A 23,403-nucleotide genomic window follows, 5' to 3' on the forward strand; every position below is an offset into this window, starting at 1 on the left:
GACCATTTAAAAAAAAACGTTTGGTCAAACCCGATGTCTTCTATCCGCAGCCAGCGCGATGGAAGGCATAAACCAATCGATCTTCTCATGTCGGGGTGGCGTGATTTGATTTTCCGATTCTTCTTCTATGCCTCTTTTTTTTTGGAACCGCCATAGCGTTGCAGCAATCATATATCCCATCGCGCATACACTGTTCCGTCCTCTATATGTATCTCCTTTCCACGCATGCACAGACCTAATCCCTCCATTACCACTGCCACTTTTAAATGGGATTAAAAACGTAAAGTTCGCTCTTATCACGTGAAGTGCACCGTGTGCATGTGTTGGTGTCTATAGAGGGTACGCGAGGGATTCCAATTAATAAGATTTATTTGACCACACTAACGGTACTCCGGTAGCCTTGTACGATTTTTGTTTTGCCTCTCTCTCTCTCTCTCTCTCTCTCTCTCTCTCTTTCTCTCTCTATCTCTCTCTTTCTTTTTTTCTCTCTCTTCCTCGATGTGTGTATCCCTTGCTGTTGCTTTCTTCTCGTTTCATCCTCCGCTGATTTATTTAGTAGCTACTTTTATCCCCGTTGGCTGGAATCGTCCAAACATCCATAGGGATAGGAGAAAAATCAAATGGAATGGATGGTTCGGTCGTGTGTCTGGTTGGGCCCACGAGCAATGGGCAGCTGTACGCGCGAATGTGATCCCTTTTAGCTTAATTGGAAGAGGTTGTTGTTTTTTTGTGTTTTAAGCACATGCTCCACGGATTTTTAGAATTTTGCAGGATACCTTTTAAAAGATTCCTGAAATTTGTACGAATCAATCAGAACACTTTAACAACATCCGGCTTGCTAAAAAATAAGGATTTAGAAAATTAAAGGTTTTAATGTTGTTAGTATGTAGTACTTTTACAACACAATTCTAAATCTAGTTTTTCTATTTTAAATGACCCAATTGGTACGCGAAACGACAAATAAAGTATAACCTCCACATTCGTTATAAACTATCGTCCGACACATGGAAATGTCAGCTGGTCTGAACTTTGGGATGGCATAACATAGAACAATCAAACACGGCGAAAACAACTGTGGCCAACCGTAATTTGTGTTCCATACGACGTCCTCACCTTCCTTCCACTCTCGGCTGTACTGCACGCTGTACTCTTACGTTGAAATTTTTGTGCGATCCTATCATACCCACCCACTAAGTTACCCACCGAGATGAGTGTTATTTATTATGCAGTGCATCATAATGCACATATTGTGTGTTTATGTGCTTTCACGCCAACGTTTGCCAATGAATAACATTTTATCTCCCATGAAACCACCGTGTGGTTAGTGGATTCAAAATGTTTCAAATGCGTTTCACTGCATTTAACCATTATGCGTATGTTTTTTTCGCCGTGTAAATAAAGCAACATTACCAAAACAATTTGTTTGATTCTTATCGTCATAGTTCTATTCCATTCTAAATTTGTTAGATTTATTTTTAGATAATAAATCAATTTTGTGAAAAAATAAGAAATGAAAGAAAACTACGTTTATAACAAAATTTGTAATAAAAATTAGCATTTATATTACAGGGTTTTCCAAGCCACTTCAATGTTGGAACTGAAGATTTCAATCACGTTAAACAAATGCTGAAGGCTGCACGGGCGATTTCAAGTCTGGTAAGCCAATTCAAAACACAAAGTTTTGTATTCAAAATCGTCAAAAATATTAGTCGTTATGGCCATAATTGGTACACTTACCCTAATTGGATTGTAAATGTTGAAGCTTGTTTGGTATGAATAACGAGCGATGCTGTCATACTATCTAATTCTGCATTTAATTATTGAATTATGTACGAAAGAAAAATCCCAATCAGATGTCTGAATGTATAATTATAATTGAAAGATAAAATCAGCGTGTTGCGGCCCGGGTGAACCAAGAAGCTCTGATTTGTATAACCTTATTACATTTATTACTATTATTAGTAAAGGTTTAAAAACACAACAGGAGCATCTGACGTTCTACGATAAGGATACCAGATAATCTCATTTCCTAATAAATACTTTCGTTAACGTCCTGTCATTCGTGGTTATAATTAAATGCTAAGTTTATTCGGGCTATTCCAGCACAACATTAGCATCAAATACTGTATTTTTGTGAGTATGACGCCTCTCGTGTATTACATTATCTGTATTTTGAAACAAATTCATCAACAGATTGTTTTTCATCCAGGGAAGCGGCAGGACTTCCTTTCAGAGAGTTTTTACTGCTTGCGAAAGCTTACATCATGTTGTTGAAACTAACTTGTTAAGCCACCGAGGATATTTTGCAGTAATAAATAAATAAATAAATAAATAAATAAATAAATAAGCACTTTTACCTCCACTTAACACATTTATGTATTTTCAGCTCTCCATCATATTTACTTCCAACACATTCCATCATGCGTATTCACAATGGAATGTAATATTAAACATGTTGTTTATTCATTTTTTTCATTTTTATTGGTTTCAAATCTACTACACGCATATGACATAACGTAATCTTTAGCCAATTTTTATAAACAATAAGCTCATAATCAGTTCAAAAATATTATACATTTTGGAATTGGAAAAATGAACATTCAAACCCCCCAATGAACATGCTATACGTGTTCCAAAAAAAAACATTATTCACCGATGGAGGCGCCCGGTACTTTTTGACGAATCATGCACACATGATTTATACGAACAATAACGCCCGACCAAACACCAAGCGAAGAATTAAATAAAATCCCGGAAATCCCCCCATCCAACCATGGCCAACCCCGTCTAGCTTCTAGGAGCACGGACGTGCCGAGATGTACGATAAACATGAGAGGATGCGTTTAAAAAACACCAAAGAACATACCGCGCTCGTCCCGCGGGCTCAATTTCGGAACATGAATTCGTACTTTCGCAACATTTGTGCCACAGTTCGTGTCTACATAATTCAGCGCGAGCGAATCGAGCGAACCGAATTCCCGCACAATACTGCCAGATACCCCTCCACGTTCACGTTCCGCAAGGTCCCGCCTCAAATGGGGCCATGTTGCCGGGTTTTGCTGGTTCCTCCAGGTCGGTCCGATTGTGCCAGTGGTGGGTTTATGATTGATGTCTAACATTTTACCGAGGACCCACATGCAGGGCCATTTTATTTGAAACTTTCACAACAACGCAAAGAGAGCGTGGGGCGAGGGGATAGATGGGATGAAAAATCTCCATCTTTCTACTCGGCCTTTTCGCCGGAGGGATAATGACACGTGGTCAAAATTGTTTTCCGTTCCCGCGGAAGCGCTGAAATGTTGGCATGTTTGCGCACCTCGGTGGCGGAAATACGCAACATTGTGAGTTTGTTCGAATTCCTGCGCGTGTCCACGCGGCACGTGATCTGATAGTCGATTCCAAAACAAACTCCATCCCTGTGAAGAAATCGGTTAAGCGAAGCATGTTATGAGGTGTATGTTGAGTGCACGTTCAATTCAATTTTTAATGCAACAACAACGCGAGGAAGTGCAAGCATCCGAGCAGTGTTGCTGCAAAATGTACATACCTTGTCCGACGTGAAAATGTGGTCCACGATCGATAATTAAACAAACGACAATACCGACATGCGATTTGATTGTATCTGATTCAAACATTCCTTTCCTCCTTTGTTGCTACTTTTCACTTGTAAAACCAGTCATCCTACAAGGCAACATGCTTCTTTCACACAGTGTTTTGGTTAATGCCCAGCAATTTCAATTTACCACTTTCAGTTTCTTTTTTATATCTTAACTGAATTAAAACAAGCAGAACTCACTGCTGCTACTTGTATGCATTGTGTATATTCGCTTTTCTTCTTTTCGCTCAGAGGTTGATTTAAAATCACTCGATTCGACAACATAATGGAACTGTTTGGACACTTAGAAAAAGGAGGATTTTGTTTCGGCGTACATCTTAATTTATTATCAGGATTGCTGTTCTGCTATAAATATTGCTAGCGTGGAGGGACATTTTACTAGGCTTTGGTTTTGTGTCTACTCAGTACGGAATATGTACGGAAATAAATAGGATTTTGTAGATAGATATGCTTTTATCAAGTATGTCAAAGATGCATGTTTTGCGTAGTAAGAACGGCATAATTATATCTAATAGAAATTTCAGAACAAAAATAATATTTAGACTTTTGTTTAAACGAAATTCGACGAAAAAAACATTTTCCCCGCGAGTTGGCCCAAGTTGGACTGGGCTTAAAAAGTAGTCGTCATAAAATGTTTTAATCATACAATTTTTTGTCTTTTTCACTCTATAATTATATTATAAAGAGGATCCTCGCTTAGTAATTTTAATGCGGTCCATCGACTTACTCGCACTTCAACGAAATATCCGCTGTGCGGAAAAGCTTTTTCATTAAATTTGCCTGAGTATTTGCAAAAAAAATCGTTTCCGAGATGAAAAGAATGCTAGTGCAAAGTGAACATATTATTGTTATAGATGTAAAACATCAATCTGACCACTCAACTAAAAAAACCATTTATACATTACAGCAGCTGTTGAGAGTATACTCCGCCATTTTCTGGTTTGTATTCTCAACAAACTACTACACGATCATACCATACTTATTCAACTAGAAGAACCTGTCAAGTTCGTCAAAGGAAGGAACTGTTAAATTTAGAAAACCTCCTTTCTCCGAATCCACGTATAAGAGGTACCGCGTATCTCGGGGACTAAATAATGATTGCAATATGGAAAAAAAAACTTGCATAGAATACCTTCTCTCTCGCTTTGTTTCCTCTGCAATACATAAAACCAATTGTTAATAGGATAAGTGTTGCGATAAACTTGTATCAAAACCGTACAACCTCCTGTTTGAAAAAAAGCAACTCGCATTTCAGCAATTGCCCCGTCTCACTTATTTCAAAATGAACGGTAGAGCAACACCGGATCGGTATAATTCCTGCGCCATATAGGAGTGAACCGTTTTCGCGGAAACACATTGCTGATTGCAGGGGGGCTGGAAAAATTGCAATTCGTACGTCCGGTTGGTGGCTAAGAAAAGGCCAGAGTTTGGTCGTAAACTTTTATTGAGGAACATAAAACAATTAATACCATACCGTTGCCACGAGGTCGGCTGCCCGCTACACCCCTGGCCAGGGTGGCTACGGCAATTGGGAAATGGTTGATCATTTTTCGGAAATGAGTTTTTACGCTCAATACGGACAGAGAGACTAACCGCTGCCATTACTCTAGCAGCTTTCCGTGCGCGACGGTGTGATTTGCCACGGGCACCAAGTTTGTCGATTTCGAGTTCCGCAGTCCGTAAAACCTAAATTTAGTTGGCGAAAGTTGTTTCTCGTTGCGGAAATCATCTGCCACCATGCCGGGAATATGGTTGCTTCGTACGATCGGTTCTACATCAGGCATATGGAAAACAATAGTTTCCGGCGAGGTATGCAGAGCCCCAGGTCGGCAATTGCATCGCAAAGTAAAGCAAGATTCACTACGCTTGACGCACCATATCCCATGCTTGCATGGAACCTTTATTCCAACATATCTGTGGTGATATAGAGCGATTGAAACAATTCGATTATGTGCTGAAAGCTGTTGATTGGGTTTTGGTGTATAACAGACAATTCCTGCTCCTGATGACATCTTAACCAACGGGCTTTAAGAAAAAAAAAGATAAACATGAAAGGTGATTAGATGTTTCATGATGATCAGTAGGGTCTATTATTATTCGCCTTAATGTTTGATGCCATATTCTAAATGGTTTAGAAACATGATAGTTGTGTAAGTACAACAACTAAAATTTTATTGCTAGTGTAGGTAAGTAAGAAAAATAAAAATATGGTAATAATTGGACTATTCTCAGTTTATATTTCAACTTAAAGTGGCATTCCAGAAGGTCTACAGCATATACAAGCTTATTCTATTCTTTACTAGATTGATTGAGATGAGTGGAGAAATTTTACTAGATTGCTCTTTGCAATATATGCCTAGACGAACTCTCAGAGATGTCCTTAAAATCTTCTTCTTCTTTTTTTTTGGCACAACAACCGCTGCCGGTCAAGGCCTGCCTGTACCAACTAGTGAAGTGGACTTGGCTTTCAGTGACTTTTTGTTACCGTAGCAGGATAGTATGAGGACACGGTTTATTCGGGGCTTGAACCCATCACGGGTATGTTGTTCAGTCGTTCGAGTACCACCAGACCGGCCCAAAAAATATACCTATAAAATTAGAATATTAGCCAAAAATTAAGGAATTCATTATAAATAATCAAACGAAATTATTTATTCTAGCCTAATTTTATTTAATTATGTATTGTTTTCATATTGGTCCATCAAATTCGGTTGCACTGGCATTTAAATGATTTTATTTAATTAATTTAAACACATATTAGTGATTAATGTTTCATAGCAATCAAACTGAAATATTTTACTTAAAAACTTCAAACCAAATTATCCCATTCAATCCATTTCCCGCTAGTGTTTTGATGTCGAGAACGAAAGGCTTGAATCAACTTTGGAAAATATCAAACTGCAATAAGAAGTGGTATAACTTAGTTACAATGTAGCCTTGATTTCTTTAGTAATATTCAACTCGATGTTGAGACATCTTGATTGCAAGAATATAATAAGCCTGATATATATATATTTGAAAACATAATTGTAAAGGAAAACTGATAACATTGCCTGAGATAAAATTTATTTACTGTTGAATTATCCTAATTTAAGGATATTTTGGGAAAACTGCTCATTTTGCATGTTAAAAACATGCACTTCTTTAAATTTTAACAAAGCTTTTCTGACAAATTTCATACTTGATTTTTGCAGAACGGTTTACAGTTCATCTCACATTCAGAAAAGGATATTTTGCTGTTCGAAAGATGCTATAAGCTGCCCATAAAATATTTTTCGATTGGTTTTATAGCAAGATAATTGTCAAAAATCCTTTTTATACCAGCAGCACAGGGTAATTTTAATGTCACTCACAAGTAAAAACCCCTTTAATGTTATGTTATACGATTCCGCATAAACTTTATGTTTACAAACGTTTTCAGAGACACGCTGTTTAAATATTATTCGAGAGGTTTTGAATTTCCGCTAGTTTTGGTATTCTAATTTAGAGATTGATTTAAATCGATGTTGTTTATTTGTTTATTTGTAAATGTTAAGTGATTGGCCATCATTGGCCTTATCACTGATCTTATAAACTAAACTTATGATAACATAAAGCATCACGGTACAATGTAACATCAGCACAAAATAAATAACACAGAGTTTCACAGCAACAAAAACAGGTTAACTTAGGGAATTCCAGTCAAAAGAGTCATAATGTGCATTAAATCTGATAGCCATCGCAGTTAAAGGTTCATTATCGCTATATGCACGTCTAGTTTGGTCAACTCTTAGTAGCCTAAAGTTTCTTAAAATACGAGCAGGTACGTGAAAATTAACTCTAGCTAAAAGGTCCAGTGAATCTATCTCTCCTAGGATGATTTTTTTCATGAACAAGATTTGCGCCGTTTCGCGACGAGTAGCGAGAGACTCCGCCCATAAATTAAACACCGGGCATGATAACTAGGTCTCGCTGCTACGTTACACCAGGGTGTGAACCGTAAGATATTAGAAAACACGTATATTACGTATATTAGAAAACAAGTACAGGGTTTCTCCAGATACGCTATTAATGCCCCAAATAGCCAAAGTTGCTTAAGCAGCCAATTTTGGCACGCTATAAATCGATGCTTGAAATTGAAAAGCATTTCGCATTGAAGTTATGCATCGCTAGAACTAGAACGGCGATACGATTGTTTAAATACCCCAAGTGCCACAAATCCACTAAACGACCACTAAACGGCTTCTAAACGACTCAAGTTCTCTACCTAAACGGAATATAGAAAGACTTCGTTTAGCAGACGGCAAACGACTCATGCATTCTAAAAATAGCGAAAAAGCTGGTGGCACTCTCTGTTGGTGGGATATTCCAACCAGTTGAGCTTCATCGCTTGGAGGAGACCTTACTCATTTCCTCTGTACTGTTGTATGGTTTTGCATTGAAGTTATGCATCGCTAGAACTAGAACGGCGATACGATTGTTTAAATACTAAACTCCAATGGAAACCACCAGCACTGAAGCTAGTGAGATTTGAGTAATCAGGAAGTTAGAAGGCTTATAGGTCATGATAAGATGAAACTTGTCGAAACACATTGCAAGAAAAGGATAGCAATATAATGATGAGTTGTAATACGCCATCTATTGATCAAACCAATGAAGCTGTGGAGCTTTCATTTTTTTTTTCTATGGTTATTGTTGATTATATGGTGTCTAATTTATAATCTATTCCGGGGACTAACTGTAATTTTATAATTGCAAACAAAAAATGTTATGGCCGAATTACAGCTATTTTTCCCACTATGCAAGTTTGAATGAAATCTTTCCTCGGTACAAGATATATAAAGAAACGAATGAAGCCAATCCTACCTTTCCTACCAACCTTGCAGCAAGCGTGTCACAGCTGTCAAATTTGTGTACGCCAAAATACGCAACTTCATTGTACCGTCTGAGTCATTTTGTTGTTTTAATAAAATATTCACCAAAAAGCATCATGTCGGACAAGGAGAACAAGGATAAACCTAAACTTGATCTCGGTCTTCTGGAAGAAGACGATGAATTCGAGGAGTTTCCCGCCGAAGGTACGTATATAGTTGGTTGGTTCGGTTCACAGTAAGCGCGATTTGGGTTGGTTGAGGTCACGATGGACTTCCGGAAGATTTATCATTGATTGCCTTCGGAACTCGTTCTTTCCCATCGACAGACTGGGCCGGTAACAAGGAGGACGAGGAAGAACTGAGCGTATGGGAGGACAACTGGGACGACGATAATGTTGAGGACGATTTCAATCAGCAACTACGAGCCCAACTCGAAAAGCATAAGTGATTACTGTTCGGTCGTCTGTCTCGATAACGCCGAAAATCAATAAATGTTAAATTAAATCTCCAATTTGCGTTGCAGTTTATTGTGAAGTAGATGCTTCTTCGCTGTCTGCGTCCTCGTCAGTACGAACCATCGTGAGGGTGTACCGGTGTAGCTCGAAGTCTCCTATTTTCTCTCCATCCTCAGTGTAATGGTACGTCTCGAGGCAATTTTCACAAATGTAGGCAGGATCAAAGATGTGTCGAGTGCTGTTCTGTACTATATATTGCGCCTGACAGTGGCCACAGATGTTGCAAGGGACATCTCGAGAAAATCCGTAAGAGTTCAGCCACGGATATCGGGATCGCGTCAGAATGTCTGTCGCCGCCAACAATCGACAATCGCTTATCACGAACAGATGCTCGCAATTTCCTTGGTGCTGATACATCTGAAATAATAAAACGTCATCGTCAGTGTCTGGTAAGCAATGAAGCAACCAAGTGGAGCTTACCTGTGGATATCCCAAGCGAAATTTTAAATCTCCAAAGCGTGTATCTTCCATTCGTGCCGTCTTCAGCTCTCCGATCAAAGATTGTCGATCGGCCCACTTCCGGATCACCCCCGAGTAGTCATGATTTGCATCATCCCGGAAATCATTGTAGAACGTGTCGTGGACGAAAAAGAATCCCGATTTCGGTGGCTTCTCGGTCGGTTCCGCTGTTCTATCCCCGCTTATCTCATAGAACGGCCCCGCATCGCAGTGGCAGAATATTTTGTCCTTCAGTTCTGTCAAGTACTGTGAACTAAGCACGTAATACTCTTGACTAAACTTTGGGTGGCCCAATCGTCGTCCTGCTTTGTATTTGAAGGGCTCGTAGAACCGTACAACCAGCACCATTTCGCGGAACGGTGTCAAATCCTTGCGCGTTTCCAAGTCCTGCTTTCGCTCCATGTATTTGTGCCGGTTGTATCGCAGCTTCACGTCTATATTGCGCTGATCTTTCACGCTTTTGCGAGCGGTTACCCTTTGCACACAATTGAAGCGGGCGGCTTTAGCCGGCGTTTCCGCAGGTTTCGGCCTCGAGCATACCTTGTGCGGGAGAAACGTTCTCACGGGTACATCTTTCGAGCTGGACAGTTGGCCCACGTCGACCGATTCCAGCAGCTTATCGAACTCTGCAATATTGCCGTCCAGACCCATCGCTTCCATTATATCGTGATCGGACTCAACTATCCTGTCCAGACGTTCAGGATGCAGTTCGTTCTGGAATTCAGCCAACGCATCCCATACGGATATCACTTTCTCCGTTCTTGGACAATATATATTTTCCATCTTGCTTCACTATTGTTTGCGGAAGGATTGCGGAAGCCTCGCCAACAGATTCACTTTTCCGGGTCGATTGTTCTGCAAAGAAGCTGGCAGGCAGCAAAAAAATTGTCAAAATAGTTGAAATGTCGGTTTGTTTACATCTGCATCGAACTTTGCTACTTCCAGGGGTTGTCAACCCTTCAACAAGAAGTCGAAAGTTGTAAAAACGATTCTTTGTTTGAATAATAAGCATGTTTTGTAATACAACATAATGGGCGAAATAAACGACAAAAAATTGAACACATCACCATTATGTTTTGTTTACTCAACAAACCTTTCCCGACAAAAAAAGCCTAAAACCAATAAGAAAAACTATATCTCAAAACATTGAAGGTGTTTTAAAATTTTAATCTTTAATTGTCAATTATTAACTTAATGATTGAAAATAATAATCTATTCGCGAGGAAATGTAAAACACAAATCCACAAAATATTATAACTAATTTCACCCGTTATTTTGAACCGGAAAAACAGCTGTCCTACACACCGTTGCCTTGAATCGCTCGCTGAATTGCAGTAGCATTTGCACCGGGCCAAAATTACGTAAACTGTCAACCAAAACCTTCAACAAACAGGAAAAAGTCCCAAAGCAGAATGAATACGATGATTTCGTAAATAAATCATCGGAATCGCAATAATACTACATGGATTCGAGGTGTTCGTGAAGTTTCCCCTTTTTTCCTTTAACCAGTAGTTCTAGTGAGCGCAGTACTTTCGTGTGCTCGGTGGTGTGTTTTCTGCTGGCAGTCGAATCTGTGAATCGTCGTAGTGGCGCAACCGTGCTGGGCGCTGAATGGCACAATAGCTGAACGAAAAAGTGTTGGCTAATAACGCTCGATATTAGCGGGTTACTTACTGCTGGTGTCCGTACGTTTAGGTGCTATTTTTGTTCGCTACGCCAAAGCAAACGGGTCAGTTGGTTCCTCCAAAGCCATACGTGCAGCGATGAACGGACGCATGGCTTACTGAATTTCACTAACATTGCACAGATTTTACTTTGGTTGGTTGTTTTTTTTTATTCTGTTTACTTGCAAACATCAGTTGTTTTGAGCTTTCGCGTTGTCAAGCCAGTGTTGATGATGTTTACTTCCCCCCCAATATAAACACACACGCTGCACCAGACATAGATCACACGCACTCGTTCTTGAAGCAGCTGATTGACCCAAATCGTTCCCGTGCTACCCAAATTGTGTGTGCAATCTTAAACCCTTCATATTCGGTACTATTTCTCTGTTATATTGATTGCAGCAGCTGGCAACCGGTTGGCAACGTACGAACGACAGCATCCGCGAACGAACGCAACTGGCTGCTGGTGAGGAACGCTAGTACGTGCTTTTTGGCTTACTAGTATGTCGGGTTCGTCGTCTACGAACAAGCTAGATCATCAACAACAAGAGCAGGAAACTGAACAGCAGCAACAGCAGCAGCAAGAGCAACAACAGCCGCTAGATGAAACACAGCAGCAGGAGCAACAATGTCCCCAGCAGCAACCGAAATGGGTGTGCGAATACTGTACGTACGAGAACTACCCGTTGTCTCTTAAGTGCATCATGTGCAAGGGTCCCAAACCACTGCTTAAGGAGGACATATTTCGGTACGTATCGATGCTAACCCGTGCGCCAAAGCGCGTTCCTCCATGGGAGACCTCCATGAATGATGAACTTTCACTCCCGCTCTCACCTCTCTATTCCATTCTCTTTTCGGTTGGTGTTGTGCGCAGCCTTAGTCCAACGCAGCAGCTTAGTGCGACGAGCCGATCGAACCCAAATCTCGCCAGCGGTGCTGTAAAATCGCCTTCGATCACCGAGCTCGACTCTAATCAGCGATGGCCATGCTCGGCGTGCACCTACCTGAACCTACCCCACACCAGGCGCTGCCTGCAGTGCGATACCGTGCGCAAGGAGGACCAGCAGGATCATCAGCAGCAGCACCACAACCACAACCACCAACAGCAGAAAGTGATAAGCGAGTACGATAGCATTAGCGAACATTTAAACGCAATGAATATTTGCCGAAGTGGTCCCAGCCCCGGAGAGGACGGTATTGTTTCAACTAGCGGCGCAGGTAGTGGCAAGCGCAATCGGAACAATTCGCCCGCTTCGGGCGGCTCGTACGGTTCCAGTTCGCGTCTGGGGACGAACGCAAACGATGGCGAACCGGCGACCGGTAAAGGCTGTGCGAGTGATGCCAAACACTCACCCTCCCCAGTGTCCTCCTCGCCCGTCAGTACGATGAGCCGAGCGGTGGCCAGCTCCCCGGTCAACGCAGGGAAGTGGTTCTGCTCCGTGTGCACGTACGAAAATTGGCCCAAATCGCTCAAGTGTTCGATGTGCTTGCATCCCCGTGATTCCACCACCAGTACGGTGGGCAGTAGAAGCAATCAGGCCGCAGCGAAAGCGTCACCCGAACACGACGAAAACACCATCAATGTGGCTAGCAACATTATGGTGAACAACAAGCGCAACCAGCAGTTCGTGGGCCATGCGGACTCGATCAACAATATGGATGCGTGCAAGCAGGAACGCTACCTGCAGCTGCTGCGCCGGCAGCCGGACTGGGATTGGCTGAACGCTTGCGTGGGCATTGCGGAAAACAATATCGGCGCGGTGGAAGCGTACCTGGAGTGTGGCGGCGATCCGAGCCGAGCCCTCACCTCGGCCGAAGCGTTCCTGATCAGTCGCAACAACTGTGCATTCGATGTGGGCCACACGCTGATTCATCTCGCTATACGGTTCCATCGGGATGAAATGTTACCGCTGCTGTTGGCGCAGATTTCCGGCTCGGGACCCGGCATCAAGCGGGTGCCGGCCTACGTGGCGCCCGATCTGGCCAGCGACATACGCCGCCACTTTGCCCAGTCCCTCCGAATACGGAAGGCTTCGTTCAACTGCCAGTTTGTGAACGAGCATGCGACGTTTTCGCTGCCGGCCGACATCGAGGAGCTGCCGCTGGTGCTGCAGGAGCAGCTGTACGAGGAGCTGCTAGACAAGGATGCGCAGAAGCAGCTGGAAATGCCACCGCCCGCCTTGAACTGGTCGCTCGAAATCACCGACCGGTTGGGTTCGCGGCTGATGGTGCTGTGGAATCGCAGTGCCGGCGACTGCTTGCTCGATTCCGTCATGCAGGCCACCTGGGGTGTGTTCGATCGCGATAACACTCTCCGGCGGGCGCTAGCCGATAGTTTGCATCAATGCAGTCACATGTAAGCTGCGGAAATAGCTCCTCTTGCATCGCACTAACACCAAACCAATGTAATTGCAGATTTTATCCGCGCTGGAAGGAGAATGAACTGTTCCAGGCGGCATTGCTCCAATACACCGTGGCCGAAATGCAACTGGAGAAGGATTGGAACACGCTGCTGTCGCTCGCTAGTCACCCGGGCTCGTCGCTAGAGCAGCTGCACATTTTCGCCCTGGCACACATCATGCGCCGACCGATCGTCGTGTACGGTGTCAAGTACGTTAAGAGCTTCCGCGGAGAGGACATTGGATTCGCCCGCTTCGAGGGTGTCTATCTGCCGCTGCTGTGGGAGCAAAGCTTCTGCATCACTTCACCGATCGCACTCGGCTATACGCGCGGTCATTTTAGTGCACTGGTTCCGACCGAACCGTACTCGCGAATCGATGCAACGCGCGACGACCGGGAAGACATTACCTTTCTGCCTCTGATGGACTGTGAGATGAAGCTACTGCCAATTCACTTTTTAACAAAAAATGAGGTAACATCAGAGACCTGCTTGACTTTAACAGAGGCGTGTGCGCTTACTAAAATGTGCAATTTCCATTTCCATTTTTTTACAGATTGGTCGCGAGGAGATGTTACTCCGCCAGTGGCTGGAGGTGTGTGAAACGGAGGGCGGACTGCTCGTCGCTCAGCAGAAGCTCCACAAACGTCCACTATTAGTCGCTCAACTGCTTGAGGAATGGCTTAACCACTATCGTAGAATAGCGTACGTATGATCTTTGCTTTCAGTCTAAATGAAACATCATCCTTAAAACATATATCTTCCGTCGTTTGTTCCCGTTGCAGGATCTCGAGGCTGTTTTAAATTAGAAATCGTTTACATGTGCTACTGTAGTACATTATTTCGGTACATTGCCCGTATGTCCGGCTAGCGTAACGGATGAGTGCAGGCTTTAAAATGTAAAACAACAACAACAGCAGCAACAAAAAACGCTTACGAGCTAATCTTTCCCTAGTCCTGTTGCACGGGTCATTTTGGAACTGCTTATATCAGTGATTCATCCACCATGGTGAGTTAGTTGTTGTAGTTTTGTGTTTGATTACTTCCCCCGATTGCTTCCGATGCTCTAAGCGGGCGCAGTACGCAGAACACGAATGCGTGCATTTGCCCGCGCGGCGGCAAATATTACTTTCAAGCTCCTTTCGGTGCATGGTTTTGTTTGGTTTGGTACAAAGTGACGCAACACGGCAGCAGAATGTGTTCGATTGTCACTCGTGAAAAATTAACGCTGTGAAAACAAAACAAACGCAAATCTATTCGTAAATCGTTCCGTTGTGAACGCTGAAAATATCATGTTACGACAAAAATATCCAGCACGTAAATAGCTGGCAAGGTTACTACTCTATTCTTATCCAAATCGTATAAAGAGAGTATATTTTTGTATCCCCTTTTTGCTCCCCAGCAATAGTAAATTCATTCCTATTGCATGTTGGCGTGATGGGTCTTTTAATCTTGACCAGTGTTTAACGTCCCGTTTTAACATGTTTGTTCAAGCTACTAAAGTATCAAGTAATCCCTTCATGTAATCGGTTTGGTGGTGCAGTTGAAGCATCCTTTCATCTTACTTTTGTGGCACAACATAAGCCCATTATTTGCAACTGGTATGAATTTTTAACTAAGTTACCGGTTTGAAATCTAAATGATCTACGTTTTGTGGATGGCATGTTCCAACGGAGAAATGCATATAAAAGTCCTCCCTGCACATTCTGCATTAAAGTCAATTTTCCAGTTAAGAAAGAAATCGTGTGCGTGTATGCCAACGAAAAGAAGATGAGTTTTTTTTGCATCTAATCAAACAATGTCGTTTCCCTTTACGGTGCGTTTGGGAGAGAGGAAGTATAAAAAAGAACTGTTAGTTTCCGTGCGTGCATGTTCAATACATTATAATAACAGTAGATAAGCTAATGGAGAACGTTAAGAAGCCGAACAATAATATAATGGATTCATTATTCTAACGAAATCATAAAGCGAACGGCAGTGTAACGGTGAAGTATAACGTAGCCCATGATATAGTTTCGCTTAGCACAGTGAGTTATTACAATTTCGAGCGGCTATAAACGTGTAAGGATGGCAGAATAGATCTAATCTATTTGAGGCGACAGTTTTCTTTCGTACTACCTATTAATGCCTATTGATACCACAAACATACATACACACACACACACACACACAGATTGTTGAATATTGTTAAGTTTCAAAGTGAAGTTCGTTTGCTTTCTTGGGTTCAAAACTGGTAGAATGTGTATATAGTTACGTTTTCAGCTAAACACGCAACACCTGTATGAAGCATATATTTTAAAATAAATTATTGTTTGCTCACAATGTAAACCACAATGTCTGTTTTGTTGCGCAACCGGTAAGGATGTATGATGTTAAGAAACGTTTTGAAAGAAATTATGATTGTTGTTTGAATCGACAAACAACAAATAATCAGTGAACACTATTCAGTTTAATCTGGCACTAAAAGTATTTCACTAATGAGTATTTAATGATTTTCAGCTATTATAAGTCCCTCCCATTGAAGTAACCCTTACACGACTATGAACAACAAAACGATGATCTTGTAAATTTGTTCAATTGATAGGATTGAATAAGTTGAGCTATCTATATTGTGAGTGATATTATAGATTAGCACCATGTCCGCTGGAAAGCCTGGATATAGAAGAAATTTTATCCATTTTATGTAGACGATAAAAAGACTATTCAGTGTTTCCAATTCTGTTTAATGTCATCAATTCTATATATCTGTGATGTTTAATCCTCATAGTAATTGCTAACAATACTTATCTACTAGCTGGACACTGCAGTAACAGCAATCTTCAAATCACTTATTGAAGTAAGGAATAGGCAATAGGAAACATTAACTGTAAGGCCAGCAGCAACCACAGAACCGAACCGTAGAACAACCAGAAATGTGCGTTTACTTTTTCGTTTTGTGTGTTTTTATTATTGAAATAGCTCTAAACCAGTTCTCGTCCAGATTTCATCGTGCCAAATATTTGTAGCAAATCTGCTAAAATCTCAGAGCCACGGTTACTCTCAAATACCGCAAATCCCGTCCGTCTGTCTGGCCTTGCGCCATTCATGATCGAGCGACCTTGACCAACAAATTCACCCATTAAACGGATCGCCCCCGCATCAAGAGCAAACTTGGCCGAAACCCGTTATAGGTAACATTACTATTAAGGAAAGTGGTTCCCGTCTTTTGAATCGGCAAGTGGACAAAGCAAGTTATTGTGGCGTTTCGTTTGAAACGGTACTTTATTTTAACTCAGTGAAAGACGTACAATAAACTACGAAAAAAAGGGATTCGATTTATCACATGTTGTAGGCAACCAGGGAACCTAACACACTAGAACGCTTAAAGATGTAACGATACAGTGATCAAACCTTTATCGGAAATAGGGTCGAATTCCTCCATAGCCACCATATCCACCATATCCACCGTATCCACCGTATCCGCCGTACCCGCCGTAACCGCCGTATCCACCGTATCCACCGTTGTATCCTCCATAGCTCCCATATTTACCAGGATATCCTGTGTTGTTTTTTTAGCAAAAAAGTTATTATAATGAGGTTGAGCGTACCTTATGTCTAATGCATTCTGCTTACCGTAACCATAACCGTACGGCTGATATCCACCTCCATATCCTCCGTATCCTCCATACCCATTGTATCCGCCATAACCTCCATAACCGCCATTATATCCTGGGAGTGTTAAGTAAACAATACAGAATTTAATATTAACATTAGTTAACTCGATTCATTCGATTGGTGGATTGATTTGTTTCTATTTTACTAAGTCGATCCATTTCAGTGTTTAGTGGGATCGGGTGGAATTATGGCAGAGAACAAACACACATACAGGCGGTCCCCGAGATACACGGTTAATGGGGACCGAAAACGGTCGCAAAATACCGCGTAAGTCGAATGTCGTGATTTCCAGCCAAAATGTAACACTAAAATATACACTAATTTTCGTGTAATTTTGCAAGTAAGGGGTGATGTTAGCCAGTTAATTATTTGATATGATTCTGAGTATTTTCCTATGGGAACAAAAATACCTTCAAGAAAGTTCTGCAAATTTGTATGCGTTAAATGACACACTAGGTTTCATAAAAGGTATCAGCTTACACAATACAACACACAAGGCAGATCAAACAACAACAATTCCGTAAAAAAATATGCCACCGTGGGAAATCGCTTTCCTACCGAATTCATCAAAATACACACAATCGACGGAGATACGAATTCACCACGGTGAATCAATCAATATTACCTGTTCCACCCAGCAGTCCGTATCCGAAGGTGGCGGCCGCGCCGGACACAATCGCAACCAAAACGAGTAACACAACCTGTAAGCAAAGCAATCAATCGAAATGAATAGCAAACAGTACCAAATGGTCAGTTTAATAATTTCAATAATGGTTGACTTAAAGCGCCATGTATGGTCCATTGTTGTTTGTTATACCCGTAACGGTCGTTTTCTATAGTTAAAACCAAATTTAAAATTTTAAACCGTCCAGGTTGAAATGCAGAAACTGATGATGTGTTTCAGTGTTTTTATTTTTTTTATTTTTGTTAAAATACAATTTGAGTTTCTTAATCTTGTGCAAAGAGTTTTTTCGGTGTACTTATTGACTTACTGACATCACATACTACACTACTTGTAATTTAAACAAAATTTATCTTGTTGGACTGACGAAAATCCACGGTGTTAATTTCTGTATCTCTGTTTTAGTTATTTTTTTATCATTCTGAGAAAAGTTTACTGATAACAAAAAATAAAAATTTGCAAAAAGATATTTTAACCAATTGCATTACATAGAACAATGCTTTTTCGTTACATCACGCACAAACAATACTACACATTCACTACACCTAGCAACACTTACAGAAGCTCGTAGCATTTTGTACGTTTCTCTTTGTCCTTTTGCACACTTAACACTGTTTCAGTTCAGGGAGTTTAGTACAAGTATGGGCACTGGTGCCGACACGCACAACGGTTCGACGATTCTACTTGCGATCGCAGTAGTAGCTCGATCTCGACTACGCACCCGTTGCTGGGATGCTTTCGCTTTTTATACACACCACCCATCGCAAATCTCCCATCATTGTGTCTCGTGCAGAGAACGCGTTTAACACTAGAAGCTGGGAGAGATGTAAAGCGCGGTTGGCGCATGATCTGGCCATCGTAGTGGTGTGGCGTGGCGCGAAAAGCAAAAATTCACACATGGATAGGGACTAGGTTACATTTGGGAGCATGTCACTGTTCTCCCAAGACGCAACAAGCGCTTAAACACACACAGACACACACACACTTCCGTCCTCCTAAACCGTGGTCATCCCCTTCAGACATCAGTAACTTATGCGTGTAAGGTTCGGTATCATTTGCCTTCATAGACTACACCACCTTCTTTCCTTTTCTCATTGCGGTGTGCATTTGAATGGTGCCAATTCAAAGCATTCAACACGTGCGGACACTCAAACACCAACTGCGTTGCGTATACGCAACAGGTAGCCGATGCTTCCTGCAGCTATGAATCATGCGTTGAGCATTGTTTACGGCCCGTGCTCTACCAGGTGTGTAGTAGTCAGACACAGTTGGTCCACGGTGATGTTACGGTCCAACTATTGGTGGGTCAAACTTTCAGTAAGGCGGAACACAATGATCACAAAAAAAAACAGGCGACCAACCACGATTGGAACACAAATTGGTGTCCAGGGTCAGTTCGTAACCTTCAACACCAGCACTACTCTTCGGGCATAAACAAGCCGATCTGTTCCGGTGGTCTGTCCCAATGCCCTGCAACGAGTCTTTTTGTAATTGTCAAAAAACAGGTGCAAAGTTTAACACGGCCTCTTAACACCTTCGGTAAGTTTCGGGGAATATTTACTGAAATGACTTCGACACTAATCACACACGATGGTTCTGCATGCCTTCTGTATTAAAGATGGCTCTTTTGGAGATAAGAGGTGAACTCTAATTCAAGGACTTTATGGAAATGTAACCAAACACTTAGGTACGTGCAGAGGCTACGTAAATTACATCCTCCGGGAGGTGCTTCTTCATTAGCAGGAGCTTTATTCAATAGAATGTATTGTTAACTTCTGGCTTGTCTAGATACACTGTCCCACACATTTGTACACTGTCCTCCACATTTGTTAAGCCATAAATCATAGTTGGTACTTTTGCTAATGAATTGCATGTTTTCACACAAGTGGTTAGAATAAAACACAAACATGTTGAACGATGTATGTTGTTAGTTGTGTGTATTATAGGTTTTATTATTATATTCTTTCAGTTGTTAAACTCTTTATAAAAACTAAACTACGTGCCAGTCTACACCTAACTTAACTGTGTATGGTCTTATTTATATATTTTTAATGTTTTTACCCGCAACATGATCTTCACTGCATATAGATGACTGATTATCGAGTGATGAACACTGAGTATAGCATGTATCATGTAATTCAACCAACAAACTTGTGTGCTTTTGTCAATGTTCCAATTTTTTTTTCTGGAAAGCGGTTTGATCGAGATGTTGTTCTTATTTCATATTCGAGGCATCACACAAGTTATGCTTATCCTCCTACAGAAAGTAAAGAAATGATAAAACGTAGAAGAAAGAAGATCAGGATTGTTTGGGTTAACTGCATAGCAGCGCCAGGTATAAATGTCGATAAATTCGATCCTTCAAACCACACGCAGTTGACGATCTACCGTGCATGATGATACAGTTTTAATATCGTTGTACATATTGCTAATACTTTTATAAAACTATTTGTTTGCCTTCCTCATGCAGCTGCTTACCTTTGACCCAATTCATCTCACACCATCACCACCTTTGAAGAGACGATAGACAATTATTAAAACACCCACGCTTATCAACACCAAACCGGCAAAGTAAGGTAAGCATGGCATCTGTTTCGTGGTATCCAGCGCTTTCGCACATGGTAATGTTCAAAACACGAGACGTCCAGTGTGGAATGAAAGCTGGTAGTAGTAGCGCGTTCTTCATACGGCCAAGGTCGTGGTGGGTTAATGACATTAAAATTCAAATACCTCACACCCACTGGTATGGTATGGACAATAGCGCCCAGATACATTATTAGATGTGGTTGTTTGGGGGAGCTTTACTAAACCATACTGCAAAAGGAGTTGAAAGCAAAACTTATGTTAGTGTAGCGTTAGTGTAGTGTAGCGTAGCGTGTAGGTGACACACTATTACCATAAACTGAAAAGCCTTGATAGTGAAAATGTTCCTCAAAACTGCACAAAAACTCTAATATTGCATCGAGCGACAAATAGTGCTGGCCACCGGCTGCAACCACAATGCAGAGAAAACAATTACGCTAACGTTGCATTTTCACACGCTTAAATCTTCGCGCACAAGAGTGAAGCATTCGAATGGCGCGGGTACGTGTCTGCGGGCAGGGGGTGTATATTTATGACACCCCCGATGGCTGATGGTTCTAGTGACGCTTTGACCTCTCTCACACGGCCCAAATGATGTCACGGTAAGCGCGACCGTCGCGTTCTTATTGAAGATATATCGCAAACGCTTTGTACGACTCAAATCGAACATGCAAAACGTACATGTATGCGGTAAAAGGTAAGCTCAAAGTTGATCATATTTTGGAAAATGGGTCATCAACGGATTGTCATCATTTTTCAAATATTCACATTTCAAAGCTCTATGCACAAAACGAAGATCAATTTCGACAAAATGTATTTCGCCGCCCTTTTTCTTTTTCTTTCTTCACTTTTGCTGGTCAAGTATCGGGTATAATTGTAGTATAAATCGTACTATGGTGCTGGCTATTTCACGGAGGGGGGTTTCTTTATAATATTCCTTCAAGTTTCTGTTGCTTTCGCCACTTGGTTATGGGTGACACTGTACATTAAAAAAACACGATACAAGAAACAAAAGCTATATATCGCACAAGTAAACGTAGGATTTCATATCATGTTGGCTAATTGTTCGGTAACGTAGCATGTTTGTTGTGTTTACAGGTGAGTGTTTAAATTACTCCAAAAAAATAAAAATGATAATAAATCTCCACACTAGTGCTAGGACAACACTACTACTGACGGAGCAAAGCAGTTTGCAAACACTAACAGTCAGAATTACATTTTTTTCTTCGTCACAATAATCTTGTGAGTGTATTGTTAAAGGGAGTTTTAATATAATGTGTCTATATCAATATGTTTACACATCGCATTTGTTTACTTTTTAATTCATCTATTCATGCTCGAAATTGCAATCGGTGCAGTTTTCGTGTTATTATGGCGTTACAAATGAATCATCATTCTGGAATACTTTGTATGCGTAAGCAAAACCCCAGCAGTGGGTAGTGGGTAGGGCAATTCTTTACGTGTGCAAACGCAGCCATGCTGCTTGCCTTCACCGCGATGCACTGCTACTCGTACCCCCTTATCCAGACGTGGTCCGTCATGACTTGATTTGCTGGGTTTTTTAAATAAAGAGCTGCGTGTAACAAAAAAATAACGTAACGCACAGTACGAATGTTCTACCTATATTTACCATTACATTTTACTTCGGTTACGAATGTATACACACATTGGCCAGTCCCGTCTGGCCGGGTACAGGCTCCTGATGCTGCTTGGGGTTTCGGACTAGCGGACTCTCATATTTACACCACACCCGAGCTGAAGTGCAAGGCTTCTTCCTACACACTTCCGAATTGGCTGTTAACTGATTCAATTTTGGATTGGATTGGCGCCTATGACGCTCATCGTCCATGTTTCTTGCTACGTTCCCAAAAGCACGTACGATTACTCATCGGGCCGCGTATGTGTTTTTACAATTATAAACATGGTTTATAAATAGTCACGGTACAGTGTTAGGTGCTAGTATATATATATTGATAGTCTTACACACTGTATTATGTATTAGGAGGGAGGGTATGATCGATAGTTAAAATTGTGCACAGATGACGCTCGATACACGAAAGAAAAGAACGGAAAAGGCTTATTAGATTATAGCAGCGGAATATCTAGCGTTGATGCCGGTAACTTTTATCTGTTTGCAATAGGCTACAATAATACGAGGAGGATTCTATCTTGGCTAATACACTCAAAAATAAAACGGGCTAAGCACGACGGTGTACTTGGGCGTACGGTAATATTCGCACAAGTACACTGGAATAGTGCAGTCAGCGCGTGTGGCTAACGAACAGGAACCGGTAACCTGGTGCGGGGCGAAAGCAACCCGATGCACACACCTTTACCTTTGCCCCTTGGGTGTTTATGCACAGTTAGTTGACATCATCGTGTTCTTATTGTCTTGTGGCATTAGCAACTGTGCTTGCTACATGCACTTGGTTTCAAAATCGTTAAAAAAGGCTCCACGTACCGCACCGTGTGGCGGTTGGAACGGGACCTAAGCAACACAAAATGGCAAAACAAATCTGCAAGACCAGCTTGCAGCACAACAAAACAACAAATTGCATCGTCACTGATGCCACCCGGAGATACCTTTTTTGGAGCCTTCGTAGTGCTCTGGTATTCAAACAAAGGTTACAAAAGAAAAACAACAAACTAGTGGAACGAGTCACTTTTCAGCGCAGGATTTCACACCTTCCAGAGCAACAGGTGATTGGTGCTGTCTTCGCGACCCGCCACCTCACTCAGCGTGTTGTTCCCTGCGCTTCGGAAATCCTCGTACCCGTCGCCGCCGGATATAACCAGCAGGTCTTGCTGTTGGGACGCTTTGTTCGACTTTCCACCCGGCTGAGTCGATGGTCCACCGCCAGACGGAACGCTTCCTTCCGATGCCAACAGCTCCGCACTGTCCCCGTCCGGTGATTCGACAAACGTCAAAAACCGCACATGCCCCGTGTGGCCGTGAGGAAGACCTGTGGGAGAAAAATA

General features: G+C 41.7%; 5 protein-coding genes across 12 annotated transcripts in view; 2 read left to right on the forward strand and 3 right to left on the reverse strand.

Moving 5' to 3' along the window:
- The first annotated feature begins 8,483 nt into the window (after positions 1-8,483).
- On the forward strand, positions 8,484-8,980 carry LOC120893611 (26S proteasome complex subunit SEM1). The gene is made up of 2 exons (XM_040295604.1): positions 8,484-8,673; positions 8,796-8,980. Exons 1-2 carry the CDS (start codon positions 8,586-8,588, stop codon positions 8,915-8,917), a joined length of 210 nt encoding a protein of 69 aa, XP_040151538.1. The 5' UTR covers positions 8,484-8,585; the 3' UTR covers positions 8,918-8,980.
- LOC120893610 (snRNA-activating protein complex subunit 3) lies at positions 8,969-11,231 on the reverse strand. Its single transcript, XM_040295603.1, has 3 exons — positions 11,118-11,231; positions 9,405-10,309; positions 8,969-9,341 (listed from the first exon to the last, which is right to left on the reverse strand). Exons 2-3 carry the CDS (start codon positions 10,224-10,226, stop codon positions 8,994-8,996), a joined length of 1,170 nt encoding a protein of 389 aa, XP_040151537.1. The 5' UTR covers positions 10,227-10,309; positions 11,118-11,231; the 3' UTR covers positions 8,969-8,993.
- On the forward strand, positions 10,845-15,833 carry LOC120893609 (ubiquitin thioesterase trabid). 5 transcript variants are annotated; one of them, XM_040295601.1, is made up of 6 exons: positions 10,845-10,918; positions 11,510-11,855; positions 11,982-13,463; positions 13,523-13,979; positions 14,062-14,210; positions 14,291-15,833. In XM_040295601.1, exons 2-6 carry the CDS (start codon positions 11,611-11,613, stop codon positions 14,307-14,309), a joined length of 2,352 nt encoding a protein of 783 aa, XP_040151535.1. In that variant the 5' UTR covers positions 10,845-10,918; positions 11,510-11,610; the 3' UTR covers positions 14,310-15,833. The 5 variants fall into 5 exon arrangements, with proteins under 5 accessions (XP_040151535.1, XP_040151532.1, XP_040151533.1 ...); XM_040295598.1 differs by lacking the exon at positions 10,845-10,918 and adding an exon at positions 11,056-11,172; XM_040295599.1 differs by lacking the exon at positions 10,845-10,918 and adding an exon at positions 11,057-11,172 and having other exon boundaries at positions 11,513-11,855.
- A 903-nt stretch (positions 15,834-16,736) lies between these two features.
- On the reverse strand, positions 16,737-18,575 carry LOC120897621 (neuropeptide-like protein 31). Its single transcript, XM_040302633.1, has 4 exons — positions 18,401-18,575; positions 17,785-17,860; positions 17,118-17,213; positions 16,737-17,043 (listed from the first exon to the last, which is right to left on the reverse strand). The coding sequence occupies exons 1-4, from the start codon at positions 18,413-18,415 to the stop codon at positions 16,898-16,900; spliced, it is 333 nt and encodes a 110-aa protein (XP_040158567.1). The 5' UTR covers positions 18,416-18,575; the 3' UTR covers positions 16,737-16,897.
- A 2,633-nt stretch (positions 18,576-21,208) lies between these two features.
- Positions 21,209-23,403, reverse strand: part of LOC120898711 — a 69,645-nt gene continuing 67,450 nt past the window's right edge. For all 4 annotated transcript variants that reach the window (XM_040304917.1, XM_040304916.1, XM_040304918.1 and 1 more), the window contains exon 19: positions 21,209-23,387. In XM_040304917.1, the coding sequence (XP_040160851.1) occupies positions 23,104-23,387 (284 nt within the window). In that variant the 3' untranslated portion in view covers positions 21,209-23,103. The remainder of the gene's footprint in view (positions 23,388-23,403) is intronic.

Source organism: Anopheles arabiensis, chromosome 2 (assembly GCF_016920715.1).
Source record: "Anopheles arabiensis isolate DONGOLA chromosome 2, AaraD3, whole genome shotgun sequence".
NCBI lineage: Eukaryota > Metazoa > Arthropoda > Insecta > Diptera > Culicidae > Anopheles > Anopheles arabiensis.

Coding starts and splice junctions, on each gene's coding strand:
- LOC120893611 (XM_040295604.1), top strand. CDS start 8,586: ATGTCGGACAAGGAGAACAAGGATAAACCTAAACTTGATCTCGGTCTT. Junction 8,674..8,795: donor CGAGGAGTTTCCCGCCGAAG/GTACGTATATAG, acceptor TCCCATCGACAG/ACTGGGCCGGTAACAAGGAG.
- LOC120893609 (XM_040295601.1), top strand. CDS start 11,611: ATGTCGGGTTCGTCGTCTACGAACAAGCTAGATCATCAACAACAAGAG. Junction 11,856..11,981: donor CTTAAGGAGGACATATTTCG/GTACGTATCGAT, acceptor TGTTGTGCGCAG/CCTTAGTCCAACGCAGCAGC. Junction 13,464..13,522: donor TTGCATCAATGCAGTCACAT/GTAAGCTGCGGA, acceptor ATGTAATTGCAG/ATTTTATCCGCGCTGGAAGG.
- LOC120897621 (XM_040302633.1), bottom strand. Junction 17,214..17,784: donor CGGACTGCTGGGTGGAACAG/GTAATATTGATT, acceptor TAACACTCCCAG/GATATAATGGCGGTTATGGA. Junction 17,044..17,117: donor GCCGTACGGTTATGGTTACG/GTAAGCAGAATG, acceptor AAAACAACACAG/GATATCCTGGTAAATATGGG.
- LOC120893610 (XM_040295603.1), bottom strand. CDS start 10,226: ATGGAAAATATATATTGTCCAAGAACGGAGAAAGTGATATCCGTATGG. Junction 9,342..9,404: donor TTCGCTTGGGATATCCACAG/GTAAGCTCCACT, acceptor TTATTATTTCAG/ATGTATCAGCACCAAGGAAA.